The 13,692-nt window shown below is 42.8% G+C and overlaps 2 protein-coding genes across 2 annotated transcripts in view; one reads left to right on the plus strand and one right to left on the minus strand.

Moving 5' to 3' along the window:
* The window catches only part of LOC306916794 (disks large-associated protein 4-like), a gene marked incomplete at its 5' end in the record, with an annotated part of 76,199 nt that overhangs the window by 23,932 nt on the left and 38,575 nt on the right, over nucleotides 1–13,692 (plus strand). The window lies entirely within an intron of this gene.
* On the minus strand, nucleotides 12,366–13,010 carry LOC306942909 (dnaJ homolog subfamily B member 9-like; the record flags this gene model as incomplete). The annotated part of the gene is made up of 1 exon (XM_079529089.1): nucleotides 12,366–13,010. One exon carries the CDS (start codon nucleotides 13,008–13,010, stop codon nucleotides 12,366–12,368), a length of 645 nt encoding a protein of 214 aa, XP_079385215.1.

Consider the following 13,692-nt stretch of genomic DNA (forward strand, 5'->3'; position numbering starts at 1 on the left):
TTCACTTAGTGCGGCCCACATGTTAATATCAGAATACTGATATAGTATTGATTTCAGCTGTTACAATTCCAAACCCGCTTTAATTACTTCATGACGTATTAAAATTACTATAGTACTTAATGACTATTAAAATGTGTCTTTTTGTGTCCAATTTATGTTAACAGTTCATAAAGTTAACATAACTATAACTAAATGTATTTGAAATTCAATAAAAGGTTTTCAGGATTCCAATTCAAAATAGCAAAAAATTATTCAGGTTTTCAATTCAAATATAGCAAAAATAGCTGATCTACAAGCTCAAAACTCGTCGCATTGCGACGCGTTTTGAGCTTGTAGATCGGCTATTTTTGCTACGACAGTAATATGCACTGTGGTCCTCTGGAGTGATATAGTGGCCCTCTGGAGTGAGTGTGGAACTATAGTGGCCCTCTGGAGTGAGTGTGGAACTATAGTGGCCCTCTGGAGTGAGGGTGGAAATATAGTGGCCCTCTGGAGTGAGTGTGGAACTATAGTGGCCCTCTGGAGTGAGTGTGGAACTATAGTGGCCCTCTGGAGTGAGGGTGGAAATATAGTGGCCCTCTGGAGTGAGTGTGGAACTATAGTGGCCCTCTGGAGTGAGTGTGGAACTATAGTGGCCCTTTGGAGTGAGTGTGGAACTATAGTGGCCCTCTGGAGTGAGTGTGGAACTATAGTGGCCCTCTGGAGTGAGTGTGGAACTATAGTGGTCCTCTGGAGTGAGTGTGGAACTATAGTGGCCCTCTGGAGTGAGTGTGGAACTATAGTGGCCCTCTCCATGGTCAAAGTTGCCCACCCCTGCTTTAAGTAATCCTTTTAGCACCTTTTGTATAAATCTGTACCACTGTTTGCAAACTGTTAAAGGTATATTCAGTGATTTCACTTAACTCTATAGCTGACCATATAAGGAGTTCCTCCCTGTCCCCAGTTAACCCCTAGTTTTTGGCTAGGTGGTCCAGCCTCCATCCAATCAGGATAGAGAGAGGCCTTCCGCCAATCATGATCGAGCGGGGGCGGGCCCTGGTGTGTGTGCTGTTGGCCTGTTGCGTGTGTGTCCCCCCCCCCCCCCCCCCCCCCCCCACTGTAGTGCGTGATGTGCACATCTTGTTACCGGGGCGGACCGGCTTTTTTTCTCTCCAAATCACCCAAATCACTGAATAATAAAGTAATAAATAAATCACTGAATAAATCACTGTATAAATCACTGTATAAATCACTGAATAATAAAGTAATAAATAAAGTATTCAAATAATCAAAAAATAAAGCACACATTCGTAATAATAATAAACTTTATTTGCATGGTGCTTTTTGACGCAACTTCACAAAGTGCGCTTTAGAAAAATAACATAACAATTCTGAAATGATACAATTCATAAATTCCTAGTGTCAAATAAATCACGCTGACAGATACAGTATACCATGTTATGTACAGTATATGCAATTATGCATGTGCTGCTCTGCTCACGCACGCACGCACGCACGCACGCACGCACGCACGCACGCACGCACGCACGCACACACTGTATATCTTATCTCAGGTACTATGTGCAATTATGTTGATACTTTGATCTCTCTTTCCTCTTACCACCCACACTATGCCACATCCGGCCCCACCTTCACTTAATGCTTCACTGGCTTTACCTCCACAGTTTAATATCTGTATAATATTGATTCCAGGCTGTTACAATCAGTGGCAAACAGTTCTTATAACTGTCATGGGTGCCGGGAGGGGGGGGTGAAGGTGTTTTACAATAATGTAACTCTTGTGAGCGTGAAATTAAACCAAATGGACCCATACGGGTCCATTTGGTTTCATTTCACGCTCACAAGAGTTAAAAAACAAAGTAAAAAGAGTAAAAAATAATAATAGGCCTAACTGTAAAAGAGCCAATCGATATCGATCTACAGCTTGTTAGCTTGTAAAACCAAATAATTTGGGGGGTCCCCCGCTGCCCCCTGGTGTTGGCCGTTTTGCCAGTCGGCTGCCCCAATGACGTACGGCCCACCCCCACCACCACTGGAGAGCACGTCGGTCGGCTGCGCAGGCGGCAGCGGGGCGTTCGACTCGCGTGTGATCAGCGTAAACAGAGCTGCGTCCGTCACCAGCCGCATGTTGTTCAAAAAGTTCATGATTTCATAAGTGTGACCAGAGACGTATGCTCCACTCTCCGCCATGCACGTCATCACAAAACTAGGAGCGTACATGCCGAACGTGACCGCTGCCAGGGCCAGCGCAATGACCCGCTGTCGGTGAGACCGCCCCCGGCCTGCCCGACCACACACCAACATCGAACACGTCGACACGAAGAAAACGCAGGCCAGAGCACCCAGCCCGATGTTGCAGGCGAAGGTGCGTTCCGCGAAAAGCAGGCAGACGACGACCAAGGTGAGGACGATCGGCAGAGAATAGTAGACGTGCCGCAGCTTGCGACCGCAAATTCCGCAATCCGTGTCAGCGACGTTGAACTCCAGCGCCGCCAGGAGATGGAGCAGCACCCCGCAGTGCCTCGAGGCGTACCACACCACCACGAATAATTCGCAGTGCTCCACCCGGCACACGCCGTCCATCAGCACTTTGACAATCACCGGCGAGGACAAGCACTGGAGGAGGGCTACGAAGACTAGCGACACGTTGAGAACGGTGAGGGCTTTTCGGGCGGCGTTATTGCGAAAGACGCATATGATCACGCCGATGAGCCACGGCAGGCCGACGCAGAGGCCGGTCAGCAGGAGAGCCACACTAGCGGTATCATTGTAGTAGTAGAGATTGTCCCCCGGGGTCTTCCATCTGTTGTACGGACCGGCGACAGGACTGTCGCTGCCGCTGAAGTTATTGCCGTTCTCCATGAAGAGGCGACGGACGTTGTGGCACCACCGGTTGGTCTGGTTCTGGAAAGTGAGATTGTTAACATGTTTAATTTTCATTTATTTTTATTTTTCGTTTTTTCTTAGGTTTTATGAGCTCAATTACACCACACAACCTGAACTTTGAACATTCAGTGGATTAATGTTCTCCCCGTGTCCCCTAGGGCAGGTACCCTCACAAAAACATGCAGTAATCCTGGTCTCTATACTGCCTCCCCCTGGCCAGCCGGGGCGCCTGATGGAGGGGTAAGGAACTGGTTGGAATAACGTGTTCCTTCCACGCGCTACGTCCAACCAGGGAAACTCCCCCCTGTCAGGTGTAAAGGAGCAACTTGGACACTCAGGCATGAAGGAAGCATGAGTTCAAGTCCGTTGCTCTCCCCATGTCCCCCATATATGGGGACTAGGTTGGCGGAGGGTGTGTAGAGCCCAGCATCACATTAGATAATTGGCACAGGGGTGAAAAAATGGGTTACAAAATCGAGGGATAAAAATTAAAAAGAACATTCAGTGGATTTTCTGTGGTCTGGGGTTTTCTCTGGGTGTTCTGATTTATGTTACTGTTGCTCTGTTTTGTGTGGCTCGAGCTACAAGCTCGCAGCACTTGAGCTTGTAGATCAGCTATTTTCTAAATGTATATGCCTCTTATATTACCGGTGTTTGACATTCATTTTTGGCGACTTTGGCCAATGTTTGACCAGTTCAGTTCAAATAGTGCAGTGGTTTTCAACCTTTTTCATGTCAAGGCCCACTATTCAATTGGCATTATGAGCCACGGACCACCATTCAATTAGATCTAGCCTCTCAGACCTAAAACTAAAGAATATGTTGTTGTCGTTGGATAAGATTTTGTCCACAATTCCATGCTGTATTGATGTTGGGTTGGGACCATTTAAATTATGATAGATAACAGAAACGTTGATCAAAGTAATAATTATTTGACATTCTCTAATTGTGTAGGCCTACTTCTTGTAAATTAGCTTAGTAATGTTACATTTTCATATATTCTACATTCATTGTGCATAAAGTGAAATATTTAAAACTTTTTTTTTGTTTGAATCTTGATGATTATGGCATACAGTTCAAGAAAAGAAGAAAAATCTAATCTCAAATTAGAATATTTTACGAGACCACTAAAAAATGTTTGGGGTCTCTGGGCTACTTTTGAACAAATGATGTAATCAATGGGGCATAGAGGTTATAAGCCTGTGGCACTGTTGAGGTGTTATGAAAGCCCACGTTGTCTTAGCAACATACTAGCGTCATGTCCAGGGGCACTGTTGAGGTGTTATGAAAGCCCACGTTGTCTTAGCAACATACTAGCGTCATGTCCAGGGGGTGTACTTGTACATCAAGCTACCGAAACAGGAGATACTGTAGGCTCCTGCCCCTATGGGCCCCATGGCTCAGCAAGGCTACTTACTTACCCAGCTAAATGATAGTTTGGAACAAAATGGACCCTTATGGGTCTGTAACTCAGAGAGTGTACCCTGACAGGTCCATTTGGGTCTGTGTGTTCTTTTCAATTAGGCTACTGTTTTCCGCTGGCTCCTCCCCCTCCTAATTATTTTCCAGAAACAATTATTACAAAATCACACCCGTGTGAACTGAGTGGTGTAAGGTCTTATATAGACTGATCAGCTGTGGTCTGATGTAATGTCTGACGTAATGAAATCACACCCGGGTGAACTGGGTGACTGTAGCAATCATGCTCATTTTTTGAGCACAGACAGACAGACAGACACGTAAACTAACAAAGCCAGTCGTAGGAGTGGTTTACACCACTCAAAAATAAATGATATTTTAGAGTACTTTGTGCTTCAGTACATTGACCAGCTTTATGGAGATGCTGATTTCCTTTCCAGCTGGATTCGGCACCTTCCCACAGTGCCAAAACTACTAGTGATAGGTGTACTGACCATGGGATTACTGTGCTTAACTGACCAGCCAACTGGCCTGACCTGAATCCCACAGAGAATCTATGTTTCAAGGTGTGAGACACCAGATTCAACAATACAAATGAGTTTAAAGCTGCTATCAAAGCCAATCTGGGCTTCCATAACACCTCGGTGCCACAGGCTGATCACCTCCATGCCACACCCCATTGATGAAATAATTTGTTCAAAAGTAGCCCAGACCGGCCTGGGCCAATGGGCCATGGCTCAGTGGTCCAGGCACCTTGGCTGGTAATCCAGTCTGGCAGTGTGCCGCGGGTTCGACTCCCGATCCCGACGGCCTTTGCCGCGTGTCTTCCCCCATCTCTCTCCCCATTTCCTGTCAGACTATACTTTCATCCTATGAATAAAGGCAGAAAAAGCCCAACAAAAATATCTTTAAAAAAAAGTAGCCCAGACCACGTATTGAGTGCATACATTTAAAAAAAAATCATTATTTTAGTGGTCTCGTAAAATATTCTATTTTATAGGATTGTTTGGATTTTCATGAGCCTTATGCCATGATCATCAAGATAAAAATAAAAGGTTTAAAATATTTCACTTTATGCACAATCAATCTAGAATGAAAGTTTCACTTTTTGAATTATGTTACGGAGTAAAATTTACTTTTCCATAACATTCACATTTTTTGAGAAGGAGCTGTATGTGAGGAGTTGAAGAATTGCCCAGCCTCTGCTAAATTATTATTATTATTATTATTATTATTATTATTATTATTATTATTATTATTATTATTATTATTATTACTAGCCCTTACCCGTTGTGAGATATTGCCCCCCGCAGGGGCTACTGCACCCTGGGTGCGTTTTCGCATTTTTAATTCACTAATAAATTCATTATTAATTTATAAGGTGTTAAATTGGAAAAAGGGCTTTGTTAAGACCTCCATATTATTATGTTACAGTGACACACATTCATTCAGACAGACATTGACTGAATTATAGTATGATGAGGATTATTATTGATGTTAATTGTTGGATCTTATACAGTAGGGTGATAACAGTACTAGACAATAGACATGGTAGTACCCAAGTAGCAGAAGATATAACAAGGAGAGAGAGAGAGAGAGAGAGAGAGAGAGAGAGAGAGAGAGAGAGAGAGAGAGAAATCAAGGTCTTACCTTTACAGATGTGAGTCTTTCTGAAGTGGATGACTAGTAGCTCAGATGTACAGTACCTCCCCAGTGGATGACTATACCTCAGATGTACAGTACCTGCCCCGTGGATGACTAAACCTCAGATGTACAGTACCTGCCCAGCAATAAACCATATCACAAAGTTGAGTGCACTTTGACCTGTGGAAAGTCTGAGTGTATCACCAACGTGAATCCCCCCTACCGCCCACCCCTTTTTTTCCCTCACTGTATATGTTTCTTTTCCCTTTTTACCTCCTTTATGATGAATTCCTGTTCTGTTCTTTGGCTATATAGAAGTGTCTATTTGTACGTCTCTAAATGTTTTTGATGAATTGAACATTGTGGACCCTATTGGAAACAAGTGTAATGCTTAATTGGGTCATCCACTCACAGTTAACAGCCTTTGTATTGAGTTTGTGCTTGAAATGTACTGTAATTCTGCAAACTGTTAATACATTTTTCAATCAATCAATCAATCAAAACCACCCAACAACTATTTACTGGACTGACCACAATGGGTTAAATTAAATGTATCCTTTTAGTTGTCCTTTTAGCACCTTTTGTATAAATCTGTACCACTGTTGTACCTTTTTTTTGCAAACTGTTAAAGTATTCAAATAATCAAAAAGAGAGCACACATTCGTAATAATAATACACTTTATTTGCATGGTGCTTTTTGACGCAACTTCAACAAAGTGCGCTTTATGAAAATGACATAACAATTCTGAAATGATACAATTCATAAAATAATCCAAATATATAACATAGAACACATAAGGCATTAAGGGAGATAAAAGCCTATATGGATAAAAGAGAGGCCGTCAAATAAATCACGCTGACAGAGACTGCTGAAAAAAAGTCTTGTGTCTTTAATGTTTTGTTTCTCACAACCATAGTAACGCCTATACAGTATATACCATGTACATGCGTGTGCTGCTATGCTCACTCACGCACGCACGCACGCACGCACGCACGCACGCACGCACGCACGCACGCACGCACGCACGCACGCACGCACGCACGCACGCACACACACACACACACACACACACACACACACACACACACACACACACACACACACACACACACACACACACACACACACAAACGGTATATCTTATCTGTTGATACTTTGTTCGCTTTCATTGATTGATCTCTCTTTCCTAATTACCACCCACACTATGCCACATGGCACATGCCACATCCGGCCACACCTTCACTTAATGCTTCACTGGCTTTACCTCCGCAGGTTAATATCGGAATACTGATATAATATTGATTTCAGGCTGTTACAATCAGTGGCGAATAGTTCAGTCTGGCTACTTCAGTCTACACTGGGTTCCCCCCTCCAGTGTACTCTCTGCTGCCCCATCTGGCGGAGTCAGGTTATCTGGGTGGCACATCGGCAGTGAAATGTGGAACAGCGCCACAAGCGCATTGACACCCACGTTGTGGCCAGAAATGTCATTACGTCCATAGTGGTTCAGCGCTACCATTTGGGGCCGTTTAGTCAATGTCGTATGGACGTCATATGGACGTCTTTTTGCAACGGACTGTGGATACTCCTCGTATCCTGAGATTGATTGTCAGGTCGTATCGACGACGTTGTACAGACGTCGTATGGACGTCTGGCTGGAACGGCGACTGGGGTTGGTGTTTTACACAGAGAGAGAGAGAGAGAGAGGTCTGTTTGACGTCGTATGGACGTCCCGGTTATGTGCTCAGGACGTACGTTTTGGGGTGGGTGTTTACAGAGACGTCTGTTTGACGTCGTATGGACGTCCCTGTTGGTTATGTGCTCAGTGAGGCAGAGAGATCAGTTGGAAAGATGGTGCACTAAAGTCTTTATGCAACTTGAATTGTAGATTTTATTTTTTTATTGAAAATGAAAGTGTGTGATGCCAAAAATCAGGCACAGGTGGTGACATAATTAACATAGGCCTGAAAAGTTAAATCAACACCAATATCAAACAGTTATAAAGAATTATTTGTTGATTATTTGATTGTCTCCACCAGGCCGAAGGCATGGGGAGAGAGTATGTTTTGCACTCCGTCCGTCCGTGTGTCCGTGTGTCCGTCCGTCCATGTGTCCGTCTGTGAACAGCTAATCTCCGGCACTGTTAACCCGGTCAATGCCAATTCAACGAAACTGCTCTTTCAGATTTCTCAGACTCCATCATGATTGGCTAAGATTGGCTTCCAAAGTTCTCAGTTTCTACTTCTCAGAGTACTCAGTTTCAAACAAAATGCTGCAAATCATGAACACATCGTGTGATTTCCGTGAAATTGTACACGCACATTCCCACTAGGCCGAGGAAGAAATGCCACATGAACATTTTCAACTCAGCCTCATGGTGGCGCTATAATTGGCCGAAAAGTGTTTTACCTTTGTATGCCAACTCCCTAGATGCCAAGGAAAAACCTTTGCCTGGAATTTTTCACATCTGCTCTTTATAGCGCCACCAGGAGGCCGACATATGTAAAACACATTTTCTAATATTACTCCTTCAGATTTTATCCAAATTTCGTTCGTTCGGGTTTGTTTGATTTCTCATAATCCACCCTCATTGGCTACGATTGGCTTCTAAACTTTTCAGGAGTAGCCCGCTTTGTACCCGTTTTGGACAAATCGCCACAACTACTCAACGCAGCGTCCGGTTGTGGTGAAACTGTGCATGCATATTCCCACTAGGCTTTGGAAGAAATGCCACTTGACAGTTTTCAAATCAGCCTCATGGTGGCACTACAACAGGCCAAGCTGCGTCACACACACACACACACACACACACACACACACACACACACACACACACACACACACACACACACACACACTCCGAAACTACAAATCATTTCAAAGTAAAAAGTTCCAGCATTTGCCTCCACAGTAAGCTGAATTATAAAATGTGTGAATGGAGTTTCTAGGTGAAAGTGATTTTTTAACGTGCCATAGAGCTGCCATTGAGCCCCATTATAAATTTCTCAAATTTGAAAGCACTATATTTCTAAAACTATGAAACATTTCAAAGATTCTTTTTCAGGCAAACATGTCCACCGTAAGATGAACCCAAATAGCTTTGAATGGGGTTTCTATAGGTGTAAGTATGTAGGACTAGTAGCATGCCAAAGTTTGTGCTATTGCCATTGAGAATGCATTGGGCGTTTAAGTTAAATAACTGAGAAACTACAAATCATTTCAAAGTAAAAAGTTCCAGCATTTGTCTCCACAGTAAGCTGAATTATAAAATGTGTGAATGGAGTTTCTAGGTGAAAGTAATTTTTTGACGTGCCATAGAGCTGCCATTGAGACCCATTATAAATGTCTCAAATTTGAAAGCACTATATTTCTAAAACTATGAAACATTTCAAAGATTTATTTTCAGGCAAACATGTCCACCGTAAGATGAACCTAAATAGGTTTGAATGGGGTTTCTAGGTGTAAGTATGTAGGACTAGTAGCATGCCAAGGTTTGTGCTATTGCCATTGAGAATGCATTGGGCGTTTAAGTTAAATAACTGAGAAACTACAAATCATTTCAAAGTAAAAAGTTCCAGCATTTGTCTCCACAGTAAGCTGAATTATAAAATGTGTGAATGGAGTTTCTAGGTGAAAGTGATTTTTTGACGTGCCATAGAGCTGCCATTGAGCCCCATTATAAATTTCTCAAATTTGAAAGCACTATATTTCTAAAACTATGAAACATTTCAAAGATTTATTTTCAGGCAAACATGTCCACCGTAAGATGAACCCAAATAGGTTTGAATGGGGTTTCTATAGGTGTAAGTATGTAGGACTAGTAGCATGCCAAAGTTTGTGCTATTGCCATTGAGAATGCATTGGGCGTTTAAGTCAAATAACTCAGAAACTACAAATCATTTCAAAGTAAAAAGTTCCAGCATGTGTCTCCACAGTAAGCTGAATTATAAAATGTGTGAATAGAGTTTCTAGGTGAAAGTAATTTTTTGATGTGCCATAGAGCTGCCATTGAGACCCATTATAAATGTCTCAAATTTGAAAGCACTATATTTCTAAAACTATGAAACATTTCAAAGATTTCTTTTCAGGCAAACATGTCCACCGTAAGATGAACCTAAATAGGTTTGAATGGGGTTTCTAGGTGTAAGTATGTAGGACTAGTAGCATGCCAAAGTTTGTGCTATTGCCATTGAGAATGCATTGGGCGTTTAAGTTAAATAACTGAGAAACTACAAATCATTTCAAAGTAAAAAGTTCCAGCATTTGTCTCCACAGTAAGCTGAATTATAAAATGTGTGAATGGAGTTTCTAGGTGAAAGTAATTTTTTGACGTGCCATAGAGCTGCCATTGAGACCCATTATAAATGTCTCAAATTTGAAAGCACTATATTTCTAAAACTATGAAACATTTCAAAGATTTATTTTCAGGCAAACATGTCCATCGTAAGATGAACCTAAATAGGTTTGAATGGGGTTTCTAGGTGTAAGTATGTAGGACTAGTAGCATGCCAAGTTTTGTGCTATTTGCCATTGAGAATGCATTGGGCGTTTAAGTTAAATAACTGAGAAACTACAAATCATTTCAAAGTAAAAAGTTCCAGCATTTGTCTCCACAGTAAGCTGAATTATAAAATGTGTGAATGGAGTTTCTAGGTGAAAGTGATTTTTTTGGACGTGCCATAGAGCTGCCAATGAGCCCCATTATAAATTTCTCAAATTTGAAAGCACTATATTTCTAAAACTATGAAACATTTCAAAGATTCCTTTTCAGGCAAACATGTCCACCGTAAGATTAACCTAAATAGGTTTGAATGGGGTTTCTAGGTGTAAGTATGTAGGACTAGCAGCATGCCAAAGTTTGTGCTATTACCATTGAGAATGCATTGGGAGTTTAAGTTAAATAACTGAGAAACTACAAATAATTTCAAAGTTAAAAGTTCCAGCATTTGTCTCCACAGTAAGCTGAATTATAAAATGTGTGAATGGAGTTTCTAGGTGAAAGTGATTTTTTGACGTGCCATAGAGCTGCCATTGAGCACCATTATAAATGTCTCAAATTTGAAAGCACTATATTTCTAAAACTATGAAACATTTCAAAGATTTCTTTTCAGGCAAACATGTCCACCCTAAGATGAACCTAAATAGGTTTGAATGGGGTTTCTAGGTGTAAGTATGTAGGACTAGTACCATGCCAAAGTTTGTGCTATTGCCATTGAGAATGCATTGGGCGTTTAAGTTAAATACGGGGGGGGACATATTTTGACAGCAGAAACTGCCTGTCATAATTTCTCCCTATTCCAAAGCCCCCCCAGGTACATTATAGAGCGTCGCAGTCCCGCCCCCTACCCTGGACCAGGAAATGATTCTCCGTTCATTTTCCTCATAGACATTTCAGAAAGTATTTATTTAAAGACGTTTACGCCGCGGGCTTAGGCTATATTAGGGGAAATAGCCAATAATGCACTTTTGCACAAAATAACACCTGGACCTCTTTGGTGGGGACGTAACAACTATACAAATAAAGGTAAGAAAGGCTTCTAGCATGGAATTCTCCTTTAAAGCAAATGTAAAATGTAAATGTAAGAGAAAAAAAAATCATGGCATTTTTCTTTAAAACCGATACGTTAGTTCCATTAATCCCAGCCAGAACACAAGCAATTGATTGATCATTAATAAACGTGCTCTGAAAATGCACATGGCCCAAACATAAGCACATCATGAATGATTGAATCCATGTGAACAAAATTAAATGTTGGCTTCTATCCATGGACCAATGTTCTATTTGTACACTAACCTGTGAGGATTCTTGTTTGGAAGAATCATGATAAAAAAAACACACACACATATTAGCCTAAATCAATCAATGGTCTGAGGACCATCAGGAGTCCAAATTGACCCCTATGGGTTGTGAGTGTACTAATGGAACCAAATGTTAATGATCCCAAAATATATCAAATGGGGGTGTACTAATGCAACCAAATGGTAAGGGTCCTACAATATATCAAATGGGGGTCCGTTGCCTAATGCATATATATGAAATAGTTGAGAATCACTGCTGTACAATACTCTGATAGTAGTGTAGTTGGAATTCCAGAGATTTAAAAAAAAATGTTATCAAATGGCAGGTCCTTAAAATTCTAAAGGTTGACAACCACTGGCCTTAAATCAAACGGTGTTCCCAGTGATTGCACCTGCAGTAGCTTTCTTTTGGTTTCAAGACGTAGTGAAATAAAAATTACATTTTCTCCATCTCTATAGAGTTCAGAGTTCACACCACTCGGAGGGAACAGGACCGTCGGCTGGCACTGTGATTGGTCTAGGAAAAACACACCCTTGTTTCTGAGCTAAACATAACAAAATAAATTTAGCAATAAAGCCATTTCAGGACGGCTTTAACCATGGTTTCCCTGCAGTCTCAGGAGCATACGGTGTAAGTAGACACCATGTTCCCCCTGCGCTGGGTCACCGTCCGGCACTGCCGCTGCTGCTCCCCTGAGCCATGGAACTGTCTCTTAGCACCAGGGGCACGCCCACCGTCCAACGAGAACAACTCCTCGAAAACATCGCCGAAGGCCCTGCCCCTTGGTTTGGACCTGTGGCTTTTGTGTTTGTTCTTGGCCCCTTGAACGCGATTCTTCTGCCGGTGTTGCTGCTGCTGCTGGTGACTGAATACGTCCAAATCCTTGAACCAGTCGTCGAAGTTGAACGACTGGTAGTGATGCTGGAAGTTGTAGTTGCTGCCTCCTCCTCCGCCCCATCCTCCAGCGGCGCCTGGCGGGGGCCCGTGACCAAACTGGTCATACTCACGCCTCTTCTTGTCGTCCAACAGGGTCTCGTAAGCTTCCGCTATTTCTCTGAACTTGGCCTCAGCGCCAGGGCTTTTGTTTTTGTCCGGGTGGTATTTCTTGGCCAGCTTGTGGAAGGCCTTCTTGATCTGGCGGTCGGAAGTGTCCTTGTGCACCCCCAGTATGTCATAGTAGTCTCTCTTCTTAGCCAGGAGGAGCTCCGAGATGAGCAGACCATAGAGTACCAACAGAAACCAGGACCTGATCCTGGCCATGATGCTGCTTCCACACACAGCCTGCTGTTAAGAATGTGAATATCGTCCTGTTAATGAGCATCTGTCCTTCGCTCTTTCCCAAATATGAACTAATACGGTGACATCATTAATAATGAATATGATCTCATCAATATGACGTGACTCTACCCAAATATGAAGTTCCACATATCCCGAGTACTCTTGATTTTGCGCTCACACTGTCAGCTACAAAGCTACAGACTACGGCCCTCGTTTATCAACCGTGCGTACGCCAAAATATGGGTGCACGCCAAAATTACCGCAATTTTCGGCATTTACTCTCTCTACGTCGTCCTCAGACGAGCCCTCCATCGGCGTCTCCAGTCATCTCGGTTCTCCATACATCTGGCCAGCTCATTTGTGCTTTCTGCACCAGCATCTTTCTTTAGTACGTCCACATAGGTAGGTGTGGGGCGTCCTCTCGATCGATGCCCGTGTGTTGGTTCCCACAGTACAAGCTTTTTGGCCGGGAATTCTTGGTGTCGGTGGCAGTGGCCAGCTAGTCTCATCCTCCTTACTGCTATCTTCTCTGATACACTTGGTAATGCTCCATACAGACGCTTGTTGGTGATGTGCTCGTCCTGGTTGATGTTCAGAACCACACGCAACATTCTGGTGTAGCATCCATCCATGGATTTCTGTAGGGCTTGTGTTAGTGTCCAGC

Source organism: Electrona antarctica, assembly GCF_951216825.1.
Source record: "Electrona antarctica genome assembly, chromosome: 2".
In the NCBI taxonomy this organism is placed as follows: Eukaryota; Metazoa; Chordata; class Actinopteri; order Myctophiformes; family Myctophidae; genus Electrona; species Electrona antarctica.